Source organism: Ammodytes marinus, assembly GCF_949987685.1.
Source record: "Ammodytes marinus genome assembly, chromosome: 15".
Taxonomy (NCBI): Eukaryota; Metazoa; Chordata; class Actinopteri; order Uranoscopiformes; family Ammodytidae; genus Ammodytes; species Ammodytes marinus.
In genome coordinates, this window is record NC_137219.1 from 16,537,706 (window position 1) to 16,563,843 (window position 26,138).

Below are 26,138 nucleotides of genomic sequence, written 5' to 3' on the forward strand. Positions count from 1 at the left end.
GTCGTCGGTGCAATAAGTTGTTGTGATCCGAGTTGTTAATGACAAGGAGGCGTTTTATCTGCTAAAGTTTGCAGGTTACACACTGCCGGAACAACGGAGGTACGGCGGAGCGGTGTGCAGAGCGGACCCGCTTCCTCCTTCTGTCTGACGGCCACGACACTACTGTGACAGACAGCACAGCAGGACTGCCATGTAGCCGAGGCAGAAGAATGAGCGGCCAGCAAGAAGACCAGCAGGAAAACGAACTAGAAGCTCTCGCGTCTATCTTCGGAGATGATTTCCAGGATCTACGGAAGGAGGATCCGTGGAAGGTAGCAATAGTTGTTAACAGGACGAGTTGCCTTCCGGGAGCTGAACATTGACACATTATTTCTCAAATATTACATTTAGGAGTTCGTTTTTTCCCCCTCCATCAATAAGGATTTGTTGATTGTACTTTCAGGTCAATAGGCCTCCAGAGGTGCACCTCTGCCTGCGGCCCAACGGGCTCAGCCCTGGGGAGGAATGCTACGTGACTGTGGACTTGCAGGTCAGATGTCCATCCACCTACCCGGACGTGTGAGTACTGACCCATGCTTTCTCCATGTGTGCTATGATCATTATTGCTAGACTGTTCCCTTCTTTCAATTAGTTATATCTATTCATTGTATTTATTTATTTCCTTCATTCTCCTCTGCATACATTGACAATATTAGGCCTATTAATGCAAAGAAGATTGTAGCATTGTATTCTGAACACTTGCATGTTTTCACACAAGACATAAAGTACCACTCTGCCATGCAGCCTGATTTTCTTTCATGCATGTGAGACATTCCTGGCTTGTGTCTTCTTGTGACGCAAGACAGGAATTTGTCAGGTGTCATCTAATTTATAAATCCATCGTGCATGCATGTAATAACCAGCAGATCCATGAAAACATCAGAGAGAAAATGAGTATGTTGCAAGTCACATGCAAGTTAGATATTAAAGCTTTATAAACAGCTATTCCTTATTGGAAAGTTAGAGAGTGAGAGGAACTAGTTGCCAAAAGCCTGCATGTACTCAATAAATACTGAGATTTTCTCACTTATAAATCTACTTTTGGGCTGAAAATAGATTTCTATTTGAATCCTGGTGAGCTCACATGTGTGGGAAGAAATTGGGAAGATGCAGCATGTGTCTCTGTTTGGAACAGCTGTGACCTAAACAGGCTGAATGTAGGCACTGTCAGAACAAAGATGTGACTGTGTTAAACTGTGAATCATTCCCTCTTGGCCACCGACAGGCCTCCGGAGCTGGAGCTAAAGAATGCAAAAGGTCTGTCAAACGAAAACCTCCAGAACCTTCAGAGCGAACTCACCAAGCTGGCAGGGGCACGTTGTGGGGAGGTGAGGGCGCACGCACACACACATGCACGCACGCGCACACACACACACACACACACACACACACACACACACACACACACACACACACACACACACACACACACACACACACACACACGGATACAAGTATAAACACAGACTTACTTGTTGTTACCTACCCACATGTCTTCCTAGGTGATGATTTATGAACTAGCGGACCACATCCAGGGCTTCCTGAGTGAGCACAACAAGCCTCCGTCTAGCTCCTTCCATGAGGAGATGCTGAAGAACCAGAGGAAGCAGCAGGAGAAACTAGCCCAGGAGGAGCAACACAAGATGGACCAGCAGCGCAAGCAGGAGGAGGATATGGTTAGGAAGACGGTTTTATCAGGGGCAGTTTGGCAACAAATGTTATTTTCAGTTGATCTGTCCGACCTATTCACAAATATTGTTTTTTTTTCTGGCTGGAACGATAACATTTATCTTATGTTTTTGTTGCACTTGAAACTATAAAATGATCGTTTATACTGTTAATACAAAGAAGAAAAACCCATCAGCTAATTAATAGATGATAGATTTATATCAAGACAGTTCACCGGAAACTAAACACTTGAACGCCACTGTTCTACACTTGAGAATTCACAATAAGATACTTCTTTTTTTCACATGTATCTTTATTGTGATGTTGATGCATAAAATCCATACTTTTACAATTATATTTCACACGGTTTTACATAGTTATTAACACCTAACAACAAGAGAAACAACCCAACCCTCCAATTAAATTGAATAAAAATAAAGGCAGTCAGAATATAGTTTAGTAATAGCAGCAATACCAATAATGATGCTAATAATTATATTAATAATTATAAAAAAATAATATTTTTTTTTTCATTCTTTTTACAAATTGTACTATTATTTCTTTGCCAAAAAATTCTCTAATTGGCTGAACACTGGAGTCAGTTTGAACTGGATTGTTTTGATTTTGAATAGACATGACAAACTATTCCATAAACAACTGAACCCCAAACAACGGAGAGAAGCTGTAGTTTATCGGCATTGTTGACCGAAGTCTTTTTTTATTATTCTTGTAGGAAAAAGAGATCATGGCTGAAATCCAAAGAAGAGAGGATGAGAAACGAGAGGAAAAGAGAAGGAAGGAGATTGCCAAACAGGTGTCTGTAATGCAATATTTTCAACTGATCTCAATAGAATAGCACAGTTTGTATTATATCACTTGCATTAAAATCACAATGACGAAATCAGTGTTGTAATTTCCTTCTTTTTTTTTGTGCTATGTCACAGGAGCGACTGGAGAGTATGGAGCAGCCAGTCAATGCTAACAGCTCACTGTTGGGCAAGAGCCCGCCCAGCCCGGGTGGAATTCCTCCTGATCTGACAGAAGCCAAGAAGGCAGTCGCTAGCCGCCGTCGAACTACCTCAAATACACGCCACAGGTATTCAGCATGACCAAATCTACCAATACTGTGAGGTGCTCATTATGTTCAACAACTATCGCCATACTGCTTTGTGTTGTATCTGTTTTTCCCAGGCGTGACACGGTTAATGAAGACAACCATCGCCCGCAAGAACTTCTTCACTTCTTCGGCAGCACTTTTGGAGAACTGGTTGTCCACAGAGGGAAAAGCTTAGGTGAGACCTGCCAAAAAAAAAAAGAAGCAGCTAGGTTGGTGCAAAAATGGCTCTGTCCACCCCAGTTACCTTCTTCTATATCTGCGGTTTGCATTCGTGATTATTACAGGTGTAAGCGAGAGGCTCAACCGGAGCGTTTTCAACGGATTCGAGGCAAACTCGGGAGACTTCGCTGTGATCTACGAGTGGTCGCTGTGCTGGAACAAGAAATTGGGCACGTTCTTAACCAGCCAGGAGAAAGCAAGGATTGAGAACTGCAAAAAGCAGGCAAGTTAGAGAAGGGAGCAGTTAATATCATAATGTACATAATGTATTTGAGTATTTTTTAAGAGCAAGGAAATGTGAAAAATACTTTGGAAACAGACTCACAAATGACTTCTCGCCATGTGATTTCTTGTGTGTAGATCCACGGGGCAGAAAATGAGTTCAACTCCCTCCTTCGGCTTGATCACCCAAACCTGGTGCCCTACAAGGCGCTGAGCTCCATAGAAAAGGAGGACTGCCTGGTGGTTTACCTGCTGGTGGAGCACGTGGCCGGCATCAACCTGAACCAAAGCCTGCTCGCCCACGGCTCTCTCCCGCTGGATAAACTGTGCCACTACACGGCCCAGCTGCTGGCCGCGCTCGACTACCTTCACTCCAACTCCGTGGTCCACAAACAGCTGGGGCCGTCCAGTGTACTCATCGACTCTGAGGGCAACGTTCGACTGACCGACTACAGCCTATCCAAGCGCTTCGCCGACATCTGCAAGGAGGACATCTTTGAGCAAGCCCACGTGCGTTTCTCGGAGGACACGGCGATGCCCTCCAAAACGGGCAAGAAGGGCGACGTGTGGAACCTGGGGCTGATGCTGCTGGCTCTGAGTCAGGGCAAGGAGGTGAAGGAGTATCCAGTGACGGTGCCCAGCAGCCTGCCCGCTGACTTTCAGGATTTCCTCCAGAAGTATGTAATGGAGTGATACCTCATCACCAGCTTGGTTAAGGATCTTTAAAGTGTCTACCCGTTCATTATATTCAACAATAGCGCTGATCATTTACTGCAGTGTATAAGATTGCACTCTGTTCTCCCTAACTTTATTTGGATTGAAATTATGAAGCGCTTTTTTCCCCACATAGTTTGTCTCATTCACCCGGTCACCCACACACTCATACAACAGACAAGTGGCAATCTGTGGGCGACTGCTCTACCCTGCTTAGCTGCAGCCGCCCCAATTGTTGTCATGTTATTTTTACATGGTAATACAAATGAATAGACAGATTGGTTTAATTAACATAATTTTAATGACAAAAGCAAATACTGTTCATTAGAATAGGGCTGCAGCCAATGATTAGTTCCTTATGGATAATTCTTCCAATTATTAACTCATTAATCTGATCTATAAAACATCAGACAACAGTAAAAAATGAATGACTATCATCTCCTATAGGCCAAGGTGACATGGTTAAATGGTCACATGTGGGAAGCTGAAACCATGCATGTTTGTGCATTTATGCTTGAAAAGAATTTCTGGTGTAATGACAAAACAATTACTGAAATAGTTGCCATGCCTTGCAAAATGGTTGAATGTAATGTGAAGCATATGTGATTTAGTGTTAATAGGCTGAAACGAGCAGAAACACTGGTTCGTTCTTTTAGGTCACAATGTTTTATAGGCTGACTGGTGGTGGAGATTTATTCAAATATGTTGTGTGTTGTCAGCAGATTTTTCAGCACAATGTGGATCAGTACGGTAGACTAGAATATTCCAGCCAGAGTGATTACTGCACCATCTATTATACTATACTATACTGCACGCACGTGTCCCTTTTCCATAGGTGCGTGTGCCTGAATGATGCTGAGCGCTGGACGACCCAACAGCTTTTGGACCACTCTTTTCTCAAGCCGCCTTCGCCTAAAACCCTGCCACAGTGCCAGGATTCCAGCCCAGAAGGTCATATACATGTCCTGAAAGTAACTCAACAAGCAAACAAATCAACTACATGTTTCCGAAAATTGACAAATGTGCCTGTCACTATAAGCAATTTTCTGATTTTGTCAATTTAATTAATAGAAAGATATTTAACTTCCCAGCATCCCAGCAGCGAAACACCTACATCTGAGAAGGTGGAATAAGAGTACATCTGTCAGTTTTGCATGATAAAAGACATTGAACATTTTAGAATAGAATAGAATATCTTATTGTATCGTATACATTACAGTGTACAGTGTAAAAGATAGGGAGCTGATACCAACCCCCACATTTATGATGCTATGTTGTTGTGAATGAGAAAGATAAAAAAAATAATAGTAATAATAATAATAATAAAACAATAGGGTTCCCTGCCCCGCAGGGCTTGGGAACCGCGTTGCTGTGCAAAACGCGGTCCCAGCTCCTGCTCGGACTTGGCCCCCTAATAATAATAAATATTTCAACTCGAAAATAGTTTACCTCGTTTTGTGGTTTCAGACCTCGGCACAGACTTCCCATCGTCAGTCATCCCACAGAGCCACATCCTCAGCGCTCCCTTCAGCTTTGTGCAGAGGCAGTTCTCCCGCTACTTCAATGAGTTTGAGGAGCTCCAGCTTCTCGGAAAGGGAGCCTTTGGTGCCGTCATAAAGGTAGGCTCTTCTTAAACACACTTCTTTTATTTTTGAATTTTTCTTCTGAGAAAGTTGTATGTAATGCCTTTGTGTCCACTTGTCTTGCATCACCTTCCAGGTTCAGAATAAACTAGACGGCTGCTACTACGCCGTCAAGCGCATCCAGGTCAACCCGGCCAGTAAGCAGTTCCGGCGGATCAAAGGCGAGGTGACGCTGCTCTCGCGCCTCAACCACGAGAACATTGTGCGCTACTACAACGCGTGGATCGAGCGCCACGAGTCTCCGTCGGGCGCGCTGAGCAACACTGACAGCTCTGAGCCCTGGAGCGCCGAGGACAAGGCTCCTCAGGGCAGAAAGCCTCCACAGCAGCAGCAGCAGCAGCAGCAGCACCAGCAGCGTCCACTCAACGAACTGGGCCTGGCCGATAACATTGAGGACGTGGCTCCTCCTCCGGCCCTCTCCAGCTCGGTGGAGTGGTCCACCTCCATCGAGAGATCCTCCAGCGCCAAATGTAGCAGACACCAGTCAAGTGACGAAGAGGATGATGATGATGATGACGAGGAAGATGTCTTTGGTGCCTCGTTTTTGTAAGTGTTCTTTATTTAATAAGTGGCAAGTAAGCCCAGTGAGATTTTCTCCTTCACAAACTTCTTTCTCTTTTTTTTCTGCTTTTAGGCCATCCGATAGTGATTCTGAGAGTGACATTATCTTTGACAACGGGGATGAGAGCATGGACGAGCTGTCACAGGTTTGAATATTTACACTGTGTTATTTAAAGCTTATTTAGTTATTCACTGTGTTATTTAGAGCGTAACTTCTGTCGCCGCCCTATGAGGAATTCTGAGTAAGTACAACGACACTGTCGGCGCATCTACATGAGATAAGCTTTCTGTGGTTGTGCATGGATTTTATTCCTTCTGCTGTATGTCCAGGTTTTTTCTTAGCAGTAGAATCAACAACTGAAACATTTCTTCTGAGCTCCTCTGCCAGTGTCTGGGGGCAACACCAGTTTGTAAACGCTGCCATACTGAGAAATGCATAGAGAGTTTTGTGGAGCAGATGGGCTTGATGAACTTTGCGTCAACTCATTTGGCAATGGCTTGAATTTAACCGCCATTCATTCATATGAAAAAGTTACGCACTGTAACTTAAATTAACGTCTTTGCATTCGCCAGCTTCTGTCACAGCGCACCAATCAGATTGTGTTTCCTTTCGCAGGTTGAGTCGCGCAAAAGGCCGGTGACTGATGTGTCGGAGAGCACAGACTCGGATCGGCCTCAGCTCATAGCACATTACTTGTACATACAAGTAAGCTTCATCTCAATCCTCCATTTTTTTTTATCACCAGAGGTCTATTCCTTACACCTAATACAAATCTTCTGTTCCTGACAGATGGAATACTGTGAAAAGAGCACTTTAAGGGACACCATAGATCACGGCCTGCACCAGGACCAGACTCGGTTATGGAGACTCTACAGGGAAATACTGGATGGCCTTGCTTATATCCACCAGCAGGTGTTAAATCTGTGTGTGTGTCTGAGTTTCCAATGACCTTTAAAGATACGTGCCATAAAACATGTTAACGAGAAGGAAGCCATGTTTTCAGCTACCCATGACCTAGCAGATCCCTTCATCCACCCTCCCTCTCTTTTAGGGCATGATTCACAGGGACTTGAAGCCCGTCAACATCTTTCTCGACTCGCAGGACCACGTGAAGATCGGAGACTTTGGCCTTGCTACAGACCATCCCGCTAATGTGGTAAGTAGTTAAAGGTTTCGTAAGCGGAATGGTTCTTTTAGCTAACTTCCTGTCAGTTGCTGCAGTTAGCAGTCCCCTCGCTCGTCCCTACGTCACCACATTAATGCACTGCGGTCTTGAAGCAGCAAGTTATCTAGCATCATCTCAGATCCATAAGTGTGATAACACATGATAAAAACCATCAAAACAGACATTGGGAAGGATTTTTACCTGCTCGGCCATTGTAGGCGCATACACATTCACCCATCTGTTGCTCTGGCGTGCACCGGCAGTGAGACCATGGAGTGTATATACTATATATGAGTGAGACGAGTGTCGGTTTGTAGCGTTCTGTCTTCTGATTGGATAAAAATGTCGGGATACTACAATAAGTTTATTTGCCGATTACATGTAAAGCAGCTGACTGAGAGATCGGCTTTATGAAACGCGCACATAAGTGATCACTGTATGAATACAGTGCGATTTTACACTTAACATAACATAACATTAACATAAATAAACCGCTTACTTCACCTTTAACACCTTCACCCTGCAAAATATTGAAACTTGTCTAGCTGTGTCTCATTGCATAGCTTGATCGAAAAACCAAAAAAAAACTGTTTATTTCTCGCAGGCTGCCGCTACACTTGAAGTGGAGGAGAGCGGCTCAGGAGCAATGCCCAAACCAGACCCAACAGGTGCAGAGAGAGTTTGAAAGCGTTCACCCTGTGTAACGGTTTAGTATCTGATGTGCATGTTCTTACCTGACGCTTTGTGTTGCTTTTACATGACTATTTTTCAAGGTAACATGACGGGCATGGTTGGTACCGCCCTCTACGTCAGCCCAGAGGTTCAAGGAAACACAAAAGCCACCTACAACCAAGTAAGAATTCAGATTTTTTTTAGATTATGCAATTGCCTTCATGACACTGGTTTATGCTTGTTAGTCAATAGGGGTGGGCGGTATCCAGTTTTTGATAACTTTAAGCCTTGCCGAAAATGATACCCCCGGCACACAGTATTACTGTTAGTTAGTTACTACCTATTTGTACTTCTACTATTTGTTTTAGTTTTTCGCCTAACACTACACTTTACAAGATAACATATCACGATAAGGTTACCTTTACCAAACACAAATTTGTGCTTGAACACATCACAATGTAACTCAATACAACCTGTAACGTTCCAAATGAAGAGAACAAACAAAATCACTGCATGTAATTTACTTGTACGTTTTTATTTTTGTCACGTGACTAGTTGGAGCAAATAGCAAGTCCTTTTCTGACAGGTTGTTAATTGCACCAACGAGGCCTACATCATTTTCAAGAATTCTGTCATCTCTTTTATAGCATCCTCAAACACAGGCATTGGTGCTGCTGCGGGACATTGACCCACATTATGAACATGTGCACATATACACAGCAGATGTATTTATATTGGTTATTAATGGAATACTGTTGCTATTTTTCAATATGTGGGGGATGCGGTATGACGCCCAACCCTATCGGTCAACATCAATGCAAACAACATTGCTCCTGTACAGAGTGTGTGGTATTCATCCATTCCTTTCCGTCCCTCAGAAAGTTGACCTGTTTAGCCTGGGTATCATCCTGTTTGAGATGTCCTACCGGCCCATGACCACCGGGGCCGAGCGTATCTGTGTCCTGAGCCAGCTGCGTGGGGTAAGTTCCATGTTCTGGGAGCAATCCATTGTGGGTCATTTGGACTGTGTGTGTGGGGGGGGGGCTTTTGAAAACGCTTTGTTACTGACGCCATCTCTTCTCACGCTGCAGGGGCCCGTCGTCTTCCCTGAGGACTTTACGGCTTACGAGCAGGGAACACAGGTGAGGCGTGTGATGGATGAACATTTTCTGTGTCATTAGAAGAATGCTTGTTGTCTAAATGACCTTTTTGTCAAAATCAGTGAATATCTCCAGAATGGCTGACTCCACCTCTAAGTCCCAGTTGAACAATAGAACATCTCTCTTTGTCTCTTCCTTGTATCCTCCAGAGGAAAGTGATAGAATGGCTGTTGAACCACGACCCGGCGCTGCGGCCCACCGCCCAGGAGCTGCTGAAGAGTGACCTGCTGCCTCCGCCGCAGATGGAGGAGTCAGAGCTGCACGAGGTGCTGCAGCACACCATGGCCAATATCAACGGCAAGGCCTACCGCACCATGACGGGCCAGCTGTTTGCACAGAACACCACTCCTGTCATGGATTACACCTACGACATAGACCTACACAAGGTATATGGCCACTACCTAAAGGTGGAGTCAGTTATCCTGGAGAACGCTTGTTGTCAAAAATCACCTTTGCTTAAAATCAGTGAATATCTCATCAAGATCCGCTACCTGTCTGTACTACCTGTGCGCGCTGAAAGAAAAGCTGGTGTTTATACACAGCCTATGTAAACAAACAAACAAAGTGGGCCCACCGTTGCTAGCAACTTGCCCATTTACAGATCTTAGGCTGTGTATTAACATTGAATCTTCTTTCAGCGCAGACATAGGGCAGACAGGTTGTGGATTTGTTAGATTTGAGATATTGATATGATTTTGACAAAGTGATTTTGACAACAAGCATTCTCCAGAGTTGCTGACTCCACCTTTAATTTGACCTTGTGTTTAATTGTTCCCTTCATATGGCTCTATTGTACAAGTACTGTGCTGGATCCTATGTTTATGTTCATTTAAATAATGTGTGTGTAATGTATGAGTGCCAGTTTCTTCTTTTTGTCTCTAAGGAATTTATTTATAGTAATGTTGTCCTTGGAGACATATATATGAGAGCTTTTGTTAATCTATCCTGATAAAAAAAAGGTATTGAAGACTTACATATATACAGGTCCTTCTCATATAATTAGCATATTGTGATAAAGTTGATTATTTTCCATAATGTAATGATAATAATTGAACTTTCATATATTTTAGATTCATTGCACACCAACTGAAATATTTCAGTTCTTTTGTTGTTTTAATACTGATGATTTTGGCATACAGCTCATGAAAACCCCACATTCCTATCTCAAAAAATTAGCATATCATGAAAAGGTACTCTAAACGAGCTCTTAACCTAATCATCTGAATCAACTAATTAACTCTAAACACCTGCAAAAGATTCCTGAGGCTTTTAAAAACTCCCAGCCTGGTTCATTACTCAAAACCGCAATCATGGGTAAGACTGCCGACCTGACTGCTGTCCAGAAGGCCATCATTGACACCCTCAAGCAAGAGGGTAAGACACAGAAAGACATTTCTGAGCGAATAGGCTGTTCCCAGAGTGCTGTATCAAGGCACCTCAGTGGGAAGTCTGTGGGAAGGAAAAAGTGTGGCAGAAAACGCTGCACAACCAGAAGAGGTGACCGGACCCTGAGGAGGATTGTGGAGAAGGGCCGATTCCAGACCTTGGGGGACCTGCGGAAGCAGTGGACTGAGTCTGGAGTAGAAACATCCAGAGCCACCGTGCACAGGCGTGTGCAGGAAATGGGCTACAGGTGCCGCATTCCCCAGGTCAAGCCACTTTTGAACCAGAAACAGCGGCAGAAGCGCCTGACCTGGGCTACAGAGAAGCAGCACTGGACTGTTGCTCAGTGGTCCAAAGTACTTTTTTCGGATGAAAGCAAATTTTGCATGTCATTCGGAAATCAAGGTGCCAGACTCTGGAGGAAGACTGGGGAGAAGGAAATGCCAAAATGCCTGAAGTCCAGTGTCAAGTACCCACAGTCAGTGATGGTCTGGGGTGCCATGTCAGCTGCTGGTGTTGGTCCACTGTGTTTTATCAAAGGCAGGGTCAATGCAGCTAGCTATCAGGAGATTTTGGAGCACTTCATGCTTCCATCTGCTGAAAAGCTTTATGGAGATGAAGATTTAATTTTTCAACAAGACCTGGCACCTGCTCACAGTGCCAAAACCACTGGTAAATGGTTTACTGACCATGGTATTACTGTGCTCAATTGGCCTGCCAACTCTCCTGACCTGAACCCCATAGAGAATCTGTGGGATATTGTGAAGAGGAAGTTGAGAGACACCAGACCCAACACTGTGGATGAGCTTAAGGCCGCTATCGAAGCATCCTGGGCCTCCATAACACCTCAGCAGTGCCACAGGCTGATTGCCTCCATGCCACGCCGCATTGAAGCAGTCATTTCTGCGAAAGGATTCCCGACCAAGTATTGAGTGCATATCTGAACATAATTATTTGAAGGTTGACTTTTTTGTATTAAAAACACTTTTCTTTTATTGGTCGGATGAAATATGCTAATTTTTTTAGATAGGGATTTTTGGTTTTTCTTTACTTTTTTGCCAAAATCATCAATATTAAAACAATAAAAGGCTTGAACTACTTCAGTTGTGTGTAATGAATCTAAAATATATGAAAGTCTGTTTATCAGTACATTACAGAAAATATTGAACTTTATCACAATATGCTAATTATATGAGAAGGACCTGTATATGGATAAGGGCTAAAACCTTAGTGTGAAGCCATGGTAAGAGGTTGTTCCCCTCTCTGCCTGAAGATGTCACTGCAGATTAATGAATGGCTGCAGCCATCCCACCGTGCTGCTTGACTCATCTGGTCCTAGTAAGGGAGCAGCAGAAGGCCTGTTAGTGCTTAATCGATGTCTCCTGATCCCTAACAGAGGTTGTTTGTTTGGTCTCCCTCCAGGGCAGCTTCAACTTCAACGCTGCTAAATTGCAGCAGTATGTGCATGAAACAATCACCAGGATCTTCAAGAAGCACGGTGAGTAGTACACTGTGCCTGTTTGTTGCGTGAGTGTGTGTGTGAACATGAGCCTTTTGTTGACTCTCCACTGCACACCAACTTGGAGCCCTGGCCTGCCGTTGGCCCTGTATTTAGGGACCCCAACATCTGCTCCAGTGAGGGCCGGCTAAACAATAAGTGCACTGTTGGGCAGCTGGAGATTCTGTGCAGGTGCCGGTGTTATTTTTGTGCTCACTGCTGACGATGTCCAGCTGTACTGTATTTGTTTATGCTCAGTTTGTATCTGCTCACATGCATCGGCTCTCATAGGGTGAGGGTTATATTATCTTTTTCGGATGTTGCAGTCACACATGGATGTTTGTTTTCAGGTGCGGTGCGTCTCCAGACACCGCTGCTCCTCCCCAGAAACAAAAAGATGTACGACAGTGGCGAGCTGGCCTGCTTCATGGACCACAGTGGAATGCTGGTTACATTGCCCTATGACCTTCGCGTAAGCCCAACACACACATACAAAGCACACACAGGTGTGCATGTCCCTGCTCGCACACCAACAGTAATCATAAAACTATTTGCATCAGCACATGCAAACATACACGCGTAGTGTGTGGCTGCAATCAGCAGCCGCCTTAAGATCCTGCTACCTCAGGAAACCCTCGGGACTAAATGGTTGTTTCCACACTGTGATTGATTACAGCCTGGTATGCACCGGCTCTACTGTCATTACACGAGTTCACCCAGTGGCTCAACTCTCTTTTTTCCTTCAGATGGCGTTTGCAAGATTCGTGGCGCGCAATAATATAACACATCTGAAGAGGTAAAGTTCAACGATTTCACACTTCCTGTTATAATAATAATATTGATTTGTTAGCAAAAAGCTTTTTCTCCTGGTCAATGTTTTCTGCAAATAAGTTATGTATACATTATTAACTTGCTGGATTCATATGCTTGGATCATTGTATGTTTGTTAGATAATAGATAGATTAAGTCAAAACACCACTAAGTGAATCGTTTGTGCTCATTCTGGCGAGCCTTGTCACCAGCAGCAGGTGCCTTTTTTAAATTTACATGAAAAAGTTGCGCCTTGAGAATAAACTCAAGTGTTTGTTTTGTCAAAGTGTGTCTTCCCTTTCTCATTTTCAAGGTACAGCATTGAACGTGTATTCCGCCCCCGGAAACTGGATCGTGCCCACCCGAGGGAGCTCCTGGAGTGCGCCTTCGACATCATCACACCCGTCACCAACACCCTGCTGCCCGAAGCCGAGACCATTTACACCATCTCTGAAATAGTCCAGGAATTCCCTGTGCTTCAGGTGAGCCGCGTGTGTTTGAAATGAGCCAGTGAACTGACAGTTTGTGCATGTGCTCCGCCTCATATTGACGCGGGATTGTTCTCAATGTTCCTAGTACGGACGCCAGCGTGGCAGCCTGTCCTGTTGTTGTTGTTTTTTCCCTTTTTTAACTTCCCACTGACATTCCTCACATGCCGAGGTATGTGTAATAGTGACAGATTTACACTGGGCTTTATTATTAACATTGTCAATCTGTAATGCGCAGCTCGCTCCACTTCCTCCGCTGCCTCCCTGTACAACCCATTTCCTGTCCACATGCATCCTAGGTCTGCGTGAGTCTCCAATTCTTAGCTGTCCTTGTAGCCCATAGATCTGTTTCCGACCCCCTCCACCCCCCCACCAGCCAGCTCTTTGTGAGAAAGCTTTTAGGGCAAACGTGAGTCAGGGAGAATGAGAGGGCAGCCGGACACAGCCATCATTATTCACTGAGAGGCGCTCATTGTACAAGCAGTGCTCTTGCTTTTTAACTGTAATTGCAGCCGAGGGGGTTTTAAAAGGTGTGTGTTTGTGCGTGTGTTTTTGTGACCGCAGGAGAGGAACTATAACATTTACCTGAACCACACCAGCTTGTTGAAGGCCATCCTGCTCCACAGCGGAGTCCCCGAGGACAAACTGAGCCAGGCCTCCAACATACTGTGTGACGCCATGGTCAGTGCAAGTCACACACATGCATCACAGATGTTATCCACATTGCGTGTCTGTTGCCAATACGCTGGTATGAACTTGAATCGCAGTGTTCTTCTCCAAATACAGCAGTGGTAACATTTATACGGTCCCTTTCTTTTTCTTTTTCTGATTTGCTCTAGAGTGAAAAGCTGACCAAACGTGAGGTGGAGGCAAAGTTCTGCAACTTTTCACTGTCATCCAACAGCGTAAGTGACGGGTGCATGAACCCCCTTCTGTGAAAGCAATCAGCGCTGCAGCAGCTAACTTGTCCTCCCTCGTAATAAAAAATAAAACACCCCACCATTGAGTTCTCTCTTTCTCTTTGTTGCATCCAGTTGCACACGCTGTACAAGTACATAGAACAGAAGGGGGATCTGCAGGACCTGGCGCCCCTACTGACATCCCTCACCAAACAGAAGACCGCCGTCACCCAGCTGGCCAAGCAGGGCCTCAAGGACTTGGAGGAGCTCACAGTGCTGCTGCGGAGACTGGGAGTTAAACTGCAGGTGATTTGGAATTCTTGGGTAAAATGAATGGAAAGAAGAGCTTCTGTGTATGTTTTTCTTTAAATGCATCAGTATCTTCTCTACAGGTGGTGGTTAACTTAGGCTTAGTGTACAAGGTGCAGCATCACTCCGGGGTCATCTTCCAGTTTGTGGCTTTCGTCAGGAAACGAAAGCGAACTGTACCGGATATAGTGGCCGCTGGTGGACGCTACGACCACTTGGTAGGTTTTTTTTTTTTTACCTCCGTTCATCCACATTCCACTTTGGTCATGACAAAACTAAAAACTGCAGCCAGATGAATGAATTCCGTATTATGCAGCATTGGTGATGCAGTCCATATGGTAACCTTTAAGTGGATTGTTCTCTGTGCTTCCAGATCCCGGGGTTTCGAGGGCCAGCTTCCACAGTGCCCGTGCCCTCTGCGGTGGGGGCCAGTGTGGCCCTGGACAAAGTCTGTGCTGCTTTGGCCAACATGGAGGAGCCAGTGAGAGACGCAGACACACTCACTCACTCACTCACTCACTCACTCACTCACTCACTCACTCACTCGCTCGCACACACACACACACACACACACACACACACACACACACACACACACACACACACTGACTGGGTTCTGACATTTCCTAATTATTGTAATGAAGGAGCCAGCAGACAGAGCTACATATTTAATGATGCCTTATTACAGCAGTCGGCCACCACACAGCCACTTTTAGAAAGACGTTAATAACTGTGATCACTGTGACTCTGAGTTATTTTCGGGGGTGCATAATTTTTCTATATTTCCGATTCACATGTGAAATGATGTGACCAGAAAACCTACTGGTCTGAAGACAAAGAAGAGGAATGAAATGTCTCATTTCTTACAAACGTGTTCATTTCACTACACTAAACTGCATCTTGAAGTATTTGACATCTGTTTTTTCCCTTCATTAGCCATCAGTGAGTTCCTGCGATGCGCTGGTGGTCCCGGTGGGTCATTCTTCACTGTCCAGAGCCATCAATGTTGTCCACAAGCTGTGGAGCGCCGGCGTCTCTGCGGATATTGCCTACGATGTCTCACAGGTTAGCCACATGCCTGATAGACCTGCATAAGTGCTTTAAAAGGAGCTTTTTGGAGTTTTCTTTGAATCCAAATGCATATCATTCCTTATACATTTTTTTTGTGAAAAATGTTTAAACCTGTATCAATGTTTGCTAGCTAGCCATCTTCTGTTTCCATGCCTTTGTTGTTGCACCTCTGCATTGCTTGGCGCAGTACAACCACCTGTAGATGAGTGGAATAGTGTGAAGCCATCCATCAGCACAAATGTGAATCCCGTCAATCACGTGAGTGAGTGGGTGCAAATACAAATAGTGCACCAATGTGATAGAAACAAACTTACAAAAAGCACCAAATATGTTGGGATTTATCTGCCATGAAAAAAGGAATCCGTGAACACACGCTTTGGTTGAATTTATAAAAGACGATACAAAAATGTCTCAGTACACTTATGAAGTTCATCATGAGAACCATATTTTTTTTTATTGACTAAATAAACAACGCTTCATTTGAGGTGGACAAAGAATAAGAAGAATCTAAAACCTGGTCAAGCTACAGCCACTGAGAACCCGAGCCTAAATATATCTCAGCTAAAGGAAGCAGATTCCCCTTCTCAGTAAAGTCACTCCCTTGCTGCTGCTTCCGGACCTGCCAAAGGAAGAAATGTGCTGAGAGGACGTAGGTAGAGGAACACTAAACATGGTAGTAATAGTTCAGGCAAACAAATTCCATTCCATTGCGTTTTGTTGTACGTCTAAACTCAACCACATTTCTGTCATTGTTGATGCCTTGTGTTTCCTGAGCGCACCTCCCGTCCTTCTTGCCCCACTGTAGTAACCCCATCTCTCCTACAGAGGGCGAGACCTCACTTCCGTTCTCAAGGGAAAAATACCCCTCATCTGTCAGCAACAGTCTTATCCTGACAGCATCAGAAATAGTAAACATCCCAGAGAATGAGCTGCACTTTGTGGTTTTGTTTGAAAAGGAGCTTACTGACCATATTGGGACAATGCAACACAGAGTCGTTTCTGCAATAATCATCTTCTTAGACGAGCTTCAAATAAAGTCATTTATTTTCTTGATAAGCTCTTGTTATGGAAACGCGTACTGTGATTTGGAGAACAGCCAGGGTGAGATCAGTCCTGACAAAGCGATGCTATTCATCTTTTGGATTCCAAAAGCTCCTGGTGCCATGCCTCCGACACATTCTTCATGTTTATGTGACAAACTGATCTCAGCCTTGTGTTTGTGTGTTGGTGCAAACGCCCCTCCCTGGCATATTGCTGCCTTGCGCCCACATTTAAACACTCCTGTTTATTCCTCTTTACAACCTATTATTGTTTAAACTTTCCACTTGTGCAGCGGATAAGTGTTTGCTTTTAATGGCCTGCATTGTCTTTTGTACTGGCACAGGGACACAAGTGATTGGCCGCCTTCATTTCCCCCTTAAGTTCTTAGAAGCAATTAGGAAAAAGGTTGGGTTTGGCCAAAAACAAGCGGGCACTATGTCCAACAGTGTTTTTTGTGTGTGTGTGTTTGTCGATTACGTATGCAGACGGCGCCTTGACCAGTGGCGAGATGGTGAGAAGACCTTGTTCAAACCCACCTCACCCATCATTCCCCCCTCGCCAGACTTTTGTTAACACCTTTCACATGCTGGCCTCTTAACGGGCCCAATCTGCGGCTTTAATTCATCCTCGGGAGACGCTTCTTAGACACTCTCTTTTAGCTTTTTATTAGCCAAATATGGCAAAACCCCTTTCTGCATGTGGTCAGCTTAGGGCGTGTGGCCCAGAGCTGCCCACAGGCCTCCAGGCGATGGCTTACCTTTGACTTAAATTTGTTCTGTCAATGAGAACGTTGCAAGAAAAGAGGAAGTTTGAGTGCTTATAAGATGAAGAGGTGAAGTCACACACACACACACACACACACACACACACACACACACACACACACACACACACACACACACACACACACGCACACACACACACGTACTTGTGGTACACAGAAGGGTTTGTTCTGCACCATCGTTAGCTCGTCTGGCAGAGCAGCGAGATGAAAAACTATGGCTGAATAAGGTGAAAATAACTGGGGCTGACACAAACATATACATACGTGCACATTGTTAGGGTTGAATGCATTACCTGAATGCGCGGTTTTGTTGGCGAGTCCCGGCTCAGTGCACACTCTTCTCGTTCCAAGCTAAACTTTACTTAAACTGACTCAGCGCCTCCATAGGAGAATTCCTGAAGCCATGAGTCCAGTGTTACCCCAGAATCAGCTCTCATTAAAAAAAAAAGATTTACCAACCTTAATGATTTAGCCAAGTGGTATCTCAACAATGTCTTCACCTTTCCCCTTTCAGAAACGCATCAGCCTCAGTTTGAAATGGGCCAGCAACGATGCTTTAATTATAAAATTCCTCTAATGTTTTCATAAACTTGACTCATGATTCTTCTAGTCACTAATGGAGGAAAACATTGTAAAACTGAAGTACAGCAAGCTTACAGCAGACTTCAGAAAGTCAACACAGTCAAAGCCTCCCTCGCCCCAACACAGGCCCTCTGGTCAGCATCCTTAAGCCCAAACAGTGAGACATGGGGACCGGTCCTTATCAAGCCAGTGCATCAAGAAATGTAGCAGTTAATGAGGGAAAGTAAGTGAAGTTGTGCACGCCTAGTTCATTTTAACTGTGAGAATTTCAGCTTTTTGTCATTTTTCTGTGTGTTTAGTCTCAGGAGACGTTGCTGGATCACTGCAGGCTCGCCGGCATCAACTGCATGGCCTTGGTCTCTGACAAGGAGGGAAACTACGTGAAGGTAAACCAGTGCAAAAGCATTGTGAAGTATTTGGTATTGACGGCTGAATCTAATTTGCATACACTACAATAAAACTTAGACTACAATGTATATGTGTTGTACACTTCTCTCTTCACTGAAGGAAATGGTTCTGCAGGCAGCCAGTGAAAATGATGGTTCTCTTATGTTTTTTTTTTATAAGAGAGAATTATGAGAAAGAGGTTGTGAACAGCAGCACATGTCAAAGTCATTTTCTGTCGTCAGGTCAAGTCCTTTGAGAAAGACAGGCAGTCTGAGAAACGGATTCCTGAGTCGGATCTGGTGGACCACATCATTCAGAAATGTCGGACCAAATTCTTTGATGAGAGAAACATCAGGTAAAGAAATGTCTGGCTTAACGTTCGGCGCAGATGTCTGAAAATGATGTACGGGCTTCTTATGTAATGTTGTTCTTGTGCCTCTGCAGAGAAATCTCTGAAAGCATGTCTCTTCAGAACCCCAAAGGATCACTGCTCAACACCGCCGGTACTGTATTCAGTGGTGCAGTCTGATTACCACTTACTCCTTACAGTCAGCTTCTGTATACTGTTTAAACTGTATATGTGTAGCCTTAATGTCTTTAAGTGCAGCGTGAAACAGGCACGCCTCTGTTTTAACACAGTTGGGCCTTGACTTCTACAAGGTGCTGCAGGCGATTAGAAAGTGTACATTTATGAAACCGAATATTGTGATCATTCAGCGCATGACTGAATCTAGTGTTGCATTTTCACTTCTGGCATCAAACTGATTTATGACCCAGAGTGACTTATAATTAGTGTTATATGAGAATAAGTGTTGCATTTCACACAGCTTCTGGCACCCACACAGGTAGCCAGCCAACAGTCTGTCATAATTGAATTATAGGAACAGTTTAACGAAGGCAGTGTCCCCTCTCCTCTCATTTTAAATGTGAGATTAAGGTTTGGCTTCATTGTTGGATACTGGAAATTTGAAAAATTAGAAATATTTTGAAATTGTACCTTTTTTTTCTGTCTCCCAGGCTCTTCAGAACAACATGGGAGCAGCAGCACAACCAATATGAATGTGAACGTCATCAGCCCGGAAAAGGTTTCTTCTAGTGCTAGACGACGCTATGAGACTCAGGTTTGTGATGCTCACACACACACACACACACACACACACACACACACACACACACACACACACACACACACACACACACATATACACACACACACACACAGCAACTATTTAGGGTTTGACTTTCTCACTCTCACACACACATCTTTCTCTATGCTTAAACCTCCCAGCTGCGTTCTCTTTTGCCTGTTTTCAAACAACCAACTATCCATATTAACAACTGAAATGCTGATAATAGGGAAATCTGACCCAAAAAATTGGATCCTTAATAACAATTACATGAGTGTTCTGGCAGAAGCGCTGTTGAGCCCCTGACTATGATAAAAGTAGTTTTCTCTCTGTCTCTGTCTTCTCTTTTTCCCTGTGTCTTAAACCTTGGACTATTTCTCATTAAGGACGTGGCCTTTGAACTTGCAGGCCCGGCTTGCTTGCCTCTACAAAGCTGTTTAATTTTGATCATGGGAACAACTATTATTTATTTCTCCCACCCTTTTCAATGTCTTTCTTACTTTGGTCTTATTAGCTTATCTCCAACTCTCTCTTGCTCTCTCTAACTCTCTCTTTCTCTTGCAGATCCAAACCAGATTACAGAATCTCAGTAGCCATTTGCAGAACAAGAGCAATGACATTGAGGTCCTGGCGGTAAGTCATTTGTTTGTTTATCCCCTCCCCTCTTTTTTTCTGCTCTCCCACCTTATCACTAGAATTCATGTGTGAAATCACAGAGCAGGGAAAGGGCTTTTGATGGCTAAAAAAAGCAAACATCACTGTGGGAGCAGGCCTTTTATAGTGATTTGCCCCTGCTCCAAAATCCCCTTTGCTGGAGGTAAGATAGCTGTGAATCCATTCCCGTCGCTACAGATCAGCGAACACTAAACAGAAGTCGGCGAGCGTGTCACTACGTAAATGGCTGCCATATTGAGTTTATTTGTGGTTGTTGCGTAGATTTATGGTCCAGATATTCTCAGAGTAAATCTTCCCCTGCTTGTCTTATTTACTGTGTCCCCGCATATTCCAAATACATTTAGTCACCCCCCTGTTTTTGGGGCGTCTGGATTGCTTCAGAGACGCAACAGTGAATAGAACGTTTTTTTATTTTTTTTACACAATCACCTTGATTGGGGTAAACAGTTGCACAGGTCTACACTGGAAGCATTTAGTTGGTGCATGTCAGCAGCCTGCTCGTCCATCAGTCAGACTGCAACACACTCATTAGCACCTTCCTGTAAAAAAAAGGGACATGGCGTGCTTCGGGCCTGGGCGACGGCATTGTGAAATGTGGAATTAGAAAGTAATTTACTGATGTTTTGAGTGGACTGGATAATCTTGTGTTTAAAAAGTATTACACAATCCACGTGGGTTAACGGGTGCAACAGAATTGAGCTAGGTTATGACCAGAGTGTTTAGCAGCAGAGGTGGCCACTTTCTACTTCTATGCGTTTGTGTTGTTGTGAACGTTTTGTGGAATTGTCTCAATGTGAGATAAGGCTCCATTGTTTTTTTTTTTTGTGTAAGCCCGTCTGTTTTCTATCTCCGCAGGTAGACCTGACGAAGGAAACGCTGATCTACTTTCTGTCCCTGGAGGTTTGTTCCACACATTAGTTAATAAAGAGGCTTCAGGCCACATGCCAATGCAGGCAGGGAGGGTGGGGTGGGGACAGGGAAGTGGAAAGAACGGCCCATAGAGGTCACGATCGCAGACAGGAAATAGGGGATCCCGTCTCCTTCCTTACAGTCCCGTGCGATTGGGAACACCCCTGCCTGTTTCTACGGCGACTGAGATCTGCTAAAGTGTATACCATACACTCTGTTAACAAGGCTCACACATGGGGAAGGAACACATGCTACAGTTAACAAATTGCATATTCCAGAGGTGTTAATATTCACATTCCAAACTCCTCGCCAAGGCTGCACTCATTAAAAACCCTGGTTGCCAAGAGCATAGGTTTAAAAAAAAATAAAAAGACTTCAATAATATTGTGCTACGAAACACAAAGAAACCTGGAAAATTCTCTTAACGCCGCTTTCACGTAAGCAAAAAAGCATCCACTCCTTAAATGAATGGGCCACCTATACAGTCGGCCCCCCAAAGCACACGTGTCAAAGAAAACAAGTTGAGTTTATGAAAGGCAGGACAATACACAGTGGGTATAGCCAGGCGTGCAGGAAAGGCCTGTTTTAAATATGGCAAATTACCCCCAAGTCACACAAGGAACCAAGGAGTTCTATAAACCCAAGTGCAGTGTTGTACCTCCACTGCCCTGCTACTCTTGACATGCAAAAATATACTCCAAGGCTGCAGGAGGAAAAGCCCCATTTATTCCTCCAAGATGTTGTCTAGTTGTAAGTCCGCAAGACCGTTAAGAAACACGGAGAAAAATCACTTCCACTTTGACAGTAGAGTTAATCTGTAGAAGGTTATGTTTGATAAGCCTTCACTCTCTCACTATTTCCCTCTCTTTCTTTTCCAGTTTGACAGTGAAGAGCAGTTCAACAGCAGCGTGAAGACTCTGCTGTCTCGTCTGCCCAAACAGCGCTACCTCAAGTCCATCTGCGACGAGATCCACCATTTCAAAATTACCAAAAGGTGTGTTTTCTTTTATAACCTGGCTAGTTATAATATGAATGGCCTTAACCAGGGAATCCTATCCATCCATAGTTGTTGAGACACATCACTAAAAACCAAAATTGTAAACCTGCTGGTGGCAGTATCCAGCCAAGAATCATAGTAATCCATCTAATATACACTCACCGGCCACTTTATTAGGTACACCTGTTCAATGGCTTATGAAAACAAAAAGCTAATCAGCCAATCACATGGCAGCAATTTAATGCATTTATGCATTTAGACGTGGTCAAAACAATCTACTGAAGTCAAACCGAGCATCAGAATGGGGAAGAAAGGGGGTTTAGGTGACTTTGATGGTGCACGGCAGGATGGATCCATACTTTCATGTTGTTTACGCCAAATTCTGAACCTGCCATCTCAATGTGACAACTGAAATCGAGACCCCTCAGACCAGGCATGCTTTTTCAATCTTCTATTGTCCAATATTGGTGATCCTGTGAGAATTGTAGCCTCATTTTCCTGTTTTTAGCTGACAGGAGTGGCACCCGGTGGGGTCTTCTGTTGCTTTAGCGCATCTGGTTCAAGGTTGGTCGTGTTTTGCGTTCAGAGATGGTATTCTGCATACCCTGGTTGTAACGAGTGGTTATTTGAGTTACTGTTGCCTTTCTATCATCTCGAACCAGTATGCCCATCCTCCACTGACCTCTGACTTCAACAAGGCATTTTACGTCCACACAAATGCCGCTCAATGGATATTTTTTCTTTTTCGGACCATTTCTAGTTAACCCTAGAGATGGTTTAGAGTGAACATCCCAGTAGATCGGCAGTTTCTGAAATACTCATACCAGCCCACCTGGCACCCTCAACATTGCCATGTTCAAAGTCACTTAAAACCCCTTTCTTCCCCATTCTGTTGCTTGGTTTCAACATCAATAAGTTGTCCCGTCCAGGTCTACATGCCTAAATGCATTGAGTTTCTGACATGTGATTGGCTGATTAGTTATATGTGTTAACAAGAAAATGAACCGCTGTACCTAATAAAGTGGCCGGTGAGTGTATGTTGTAGGGCCAAGCGGTGGACCGACCGATAGACCTAGCTATCATGGCAGACAACCTGTCGCCATATTAGCTTTATGTTCTTTTACAAGATACTGTCATCAATGAGAGTATGTAAAATGCTCTGACTACTGTGTCTGCTGTGGTGATACAGCAGCTATTTCAACAATCCCAACTGGAGAACCAATCACAGCAGATGTATCGGCCTGCCCATTCGCTGTCATAGCACAACCTTTGATCACACCACCACTTATACCCTCCGATGGTATGACTTTTAATGAATGAAAGCGGTTATTTGAACAAATACAAAAATCATACTTGAATCAATGTGGAAAAGATTTTAGGTTATTTAAAAAAAAAATGTAATAACAAAGGATAAGAATCAGTCCTTACCACTTCTGAAAGCTGTCAAAACCTTTTAGTTTAAAAACTCCTCTTTCACATGCACAGCCTTTTTTCTGTAGGAACTCCATACTGTATAGACATTTTTCAAACAACCCGTTTGGGCTCAGCAGGAGCCCCCTTGGAAGAAGAGCCAGAGACCCCACGGCCTCGCCTCTCCACTCACTTCCACATGTTTCCAGTCACTACTGACTTGTTATCTTTCTTTTTCTTTAAAAAAAAAATGAAACCTGGGGCAAACAGTGGAATACATTAAAAACTACTTAAAAAAAGGCCAAAAAAAGACAGACTTCCTTTTATGGGCAGCTGCCACTCCAAACCTAGCCCAGGTGTAACAGTGACAGTCAGTCCTTCAAAGGGTGCTGTTATAGACGGATAACTACTGCCTTGGAGAACATTAAATCCTCAGCTGATCCCATTTCCTGAGGTGAAATGTGGAGAAGGATTAGCCTTGTTTGATCTTCCGATGTCTGTCTCTTAACACCCAAGTTGATTGACACTGTGATTGCAGCCGAAAGGTGGGTGTGGATAGAGTGTTTTTATTATTCCCGAAGCTTCCCAACAGAAATTCTTTTTCAGAGGCCAGGCTAAATCCTAAGTGTTAGATCCTCTTGTGTTGTGACGCTTGCGAATGCCCATAGAGAGCAAGCCTGAGGGATTCGGCAGATTTTCTCTTTCATGAATGAGATGATAACACACACACACGCACACGCACACACAAACTAACACTGAAACTAAGGGGAAAAAATCAAAGCTTCTCTTTCTGGCTTCCCGTCCTACTCTCCGGAGCAGTTGGTTTTAATTTCCTGTCTGTGCTGCGTTGGATTTGCCATTTAGGGGTAAAAAGTGCTCCGATAAACGAGCGTCACAGAGGCATACAATGGGTTTATTCAGCATGTGTTTGTTTAGTTGTTTTCGTCGAACGTGGGGCAAAGGCGGCAACTGAAGCCAGATGAGTGGGCTAAAGGGCTCATGCAGTCACCTGGCTGCAGCAAGACCGTAAACCAAACTTATCGCTAGGGGCTTCACAGTCAACAAGCTTTTCTCTCAGCTAAAATGACTGTGGCCAAGATGTGTATATTCGACCTGTATCTCTCAATGCTGTTTTCATTTAATTGCATCTGCACGCTAACATGTTCACAATGATAGTGCTAAAATGTTAATGTTTAGCAGGTATGCCATGTTTAGTGTGTTAGAAGACATTTGATGAATAGCACTCAACACAAAGTACAGCTGAGGCTGATGGAAATGTCATTAGTGTTTCAGGTATTTTGTCATGAAGACATTTTGACCCGATGATGGTATCAGATGAAAAAGGATCATCAAAATGAATTATTTTATGTTCTCTCAGGATAGCAATCCAACAGATTTTTGACTCAAAGTGTCTACTTCTCTACTGAGTTATGGGTCTTTCTGACCCTGGACTTGGACTCTTGGCAGGGTTGAATCCTGGAACAGGGAAATCAAAAAATCTTGGAAGCTCTCCTGGGGCTGAATTTTATCTTTTATGGAGATTTTGGGATGTTCCCTTTCGAAAAGTTCTCCATAAATGTTATTTTAGTTTTGTAATATTCTTTGAAAACCTTTTTTATAACTGACACATGTTGTCCTCTTGCATACAGGGTGGCTGTGGTGGTCTTGTACAGCTACAAGGATGACTACTACAAGATCCTTCTCTGAAAATCGAACTCTGGGAGACGTCCTGCTGTGCTTCCAATTCTCAGTAGACTCCCGGGGACTATTTCATTACAATTCAACATTGGACCACGGGACATCTGCTTGAACATTGACAGATTCATACCCTTTCTTTTTTACCATGTATAATGGTAAGTCAGCTATTAGACCCAAACTCCATTACTTTTCCAAAACTTTCCAGTGTCTTGTGGTCTTTATCAGACAAACATAGAGAAAAAGTGTGCTGGACTTTATTGCCTTAATAGAATAATAGAGGTTGGAAAGACAAAGGGCTTTTTACTAAAGATTGTGTCATGAATCCAACGATTTTACATTTTCTGATGGAAAGTAGAAATAAATACATTTTTCCACAAATGGGACTGTGATCTTGTGTCTGTGTTTAAGTGGACAAAGGGATTCAATGATTTACTATCTGAATATTGAATATTACCTCATTGTAACCGATACTTGTGGATCCTGTCATTGCTATTAATAGCATGTAGACTGTGTTGCTGTATTGGATGAATGCAAGGACTGGGAAACTGAGCTCAATGTTTGCTTTATTGATCCTTCCGGAAGAAGCTTCCTTCACCTTGAAGTTTATGAGCAAGCTTGGACTGACAAGTCAAAACAACAGCTCAGTCCGCACGGAGGATTATCCAGGTTTCAAGGTCTGGTCTGCACCGTCTTTGTGTGTTCCGGAGTTTTATGAGCCCACTAGATAGATGAGGTCTACAAGCACTTCGCTAGTGCTTAAATGCAAGAGGACCCCCCCCCCCCCTCCCCACCTCCCTCTTTAGAAACAACCTACCACCACCAAACCACATCTGCAAGTGCTACTGATAAGATAAGAACAGCAATCGTAGGCAAAATGCAAAACGATTGG

At 43.9% G+C, this 26,138-nt stretch overlaps 1 protein-coding gene across 2 annotated transcripts; it reads left to right on the plus strand.

Annotated features, from left to right (window-relative positions):
• Window positions 1-25,580, plus strand: eif2ak4 (eukaryotic translation initiation factor 2 alpha kinase 4). Of its 2 annotated transcripts, none has more exons than XM_080042954.1 (39): window positions 1-311; window positions 443-558; window positions 1,265-1,367; window positions 1,542-1,715; window positions 2,441-2,527; window positions 2,652-2,803; window positions 2,899-2,999; window positions 3,109-3,266; window positions 3,404-3,942; window positions 4,815-4,930; window positions 5,447-5,598; window positions 5,699-6,168; window positions 6,257-6,329; window positions 6,800-6,889; window positions 6,974-7,096; window positions 7,236-7,340; window positions 7,954-8,017; window positions 8,123-8,202; window positions 8,900-9,001; window positions 9,113-9,163; window positions 9,331-9,567; window positions 11,987-12,062; window positions 12,413-12,534; window positions 12,809-12,858; window positions 13,186-13,354; window positions 13,925-14,041; window positions 14,200-14,265; window positions 14,395-14,565; window positions 14,652-14,786; window positions 14,942-15,049; window positions 15,505-15,633; window positions 18,346-18,432; window positions 18,676-18,788; window positions 18,878-18,936; window positions 19,451-19,554; window positions 20,125-20,193; window positions 21,091-21,135; window positions 22,023-22,138; window positions 25,201-25,580. In XM_080042954.1, exons 1-39 carry the CDS (start codon window positions 210-212, stop codon window positions 25,256-25,258), a joined length of 4,989 nt encoding a protein of 1,662 aa, XP_079899080.1. In that variant the 5' UTR covers window positions 1-209; the 3' UTR covers window positions 25,259-25,580. The 2 variants fall into 2 exon arrangements, with proteins under 2 accessions (XP_079899080.1, XP_079899081.1); XM_080042955.1 differs by having other exon boundaries at window positions 2,441-2,521.
• Window positions 25,581-26,138: the final 558 nt, after the last annotated feature.

What these genes read in the sequence shown, in the direction of transcription:
- eif2ak4 (XM_080042954.1), top strand. Translation starts at nt 210, where the DNA reads ATGAGCGGCCAGCAAGAAGACCAGCAGGAAAACGAACTAGAAGCTCTC. An exon ending in GCATGGACGAGCTGTCACAG is followed by an intron (nt 6,330 to 6,799) that starts GTTTGAATATTT and finishes TTCCTTTCGCAG; the next exon opens with GTTGAGTCGCGCAAAAGGCC. An exon ending in CAGGATCTTCAAGAAGCACG is followed by an intron (nt 12,063 to 12,412) that starts GTGAGTAGTACA and finishes GTTTGTTTTCAG; the next exon opens with GTGCGGTGCGTCTCCAGACA.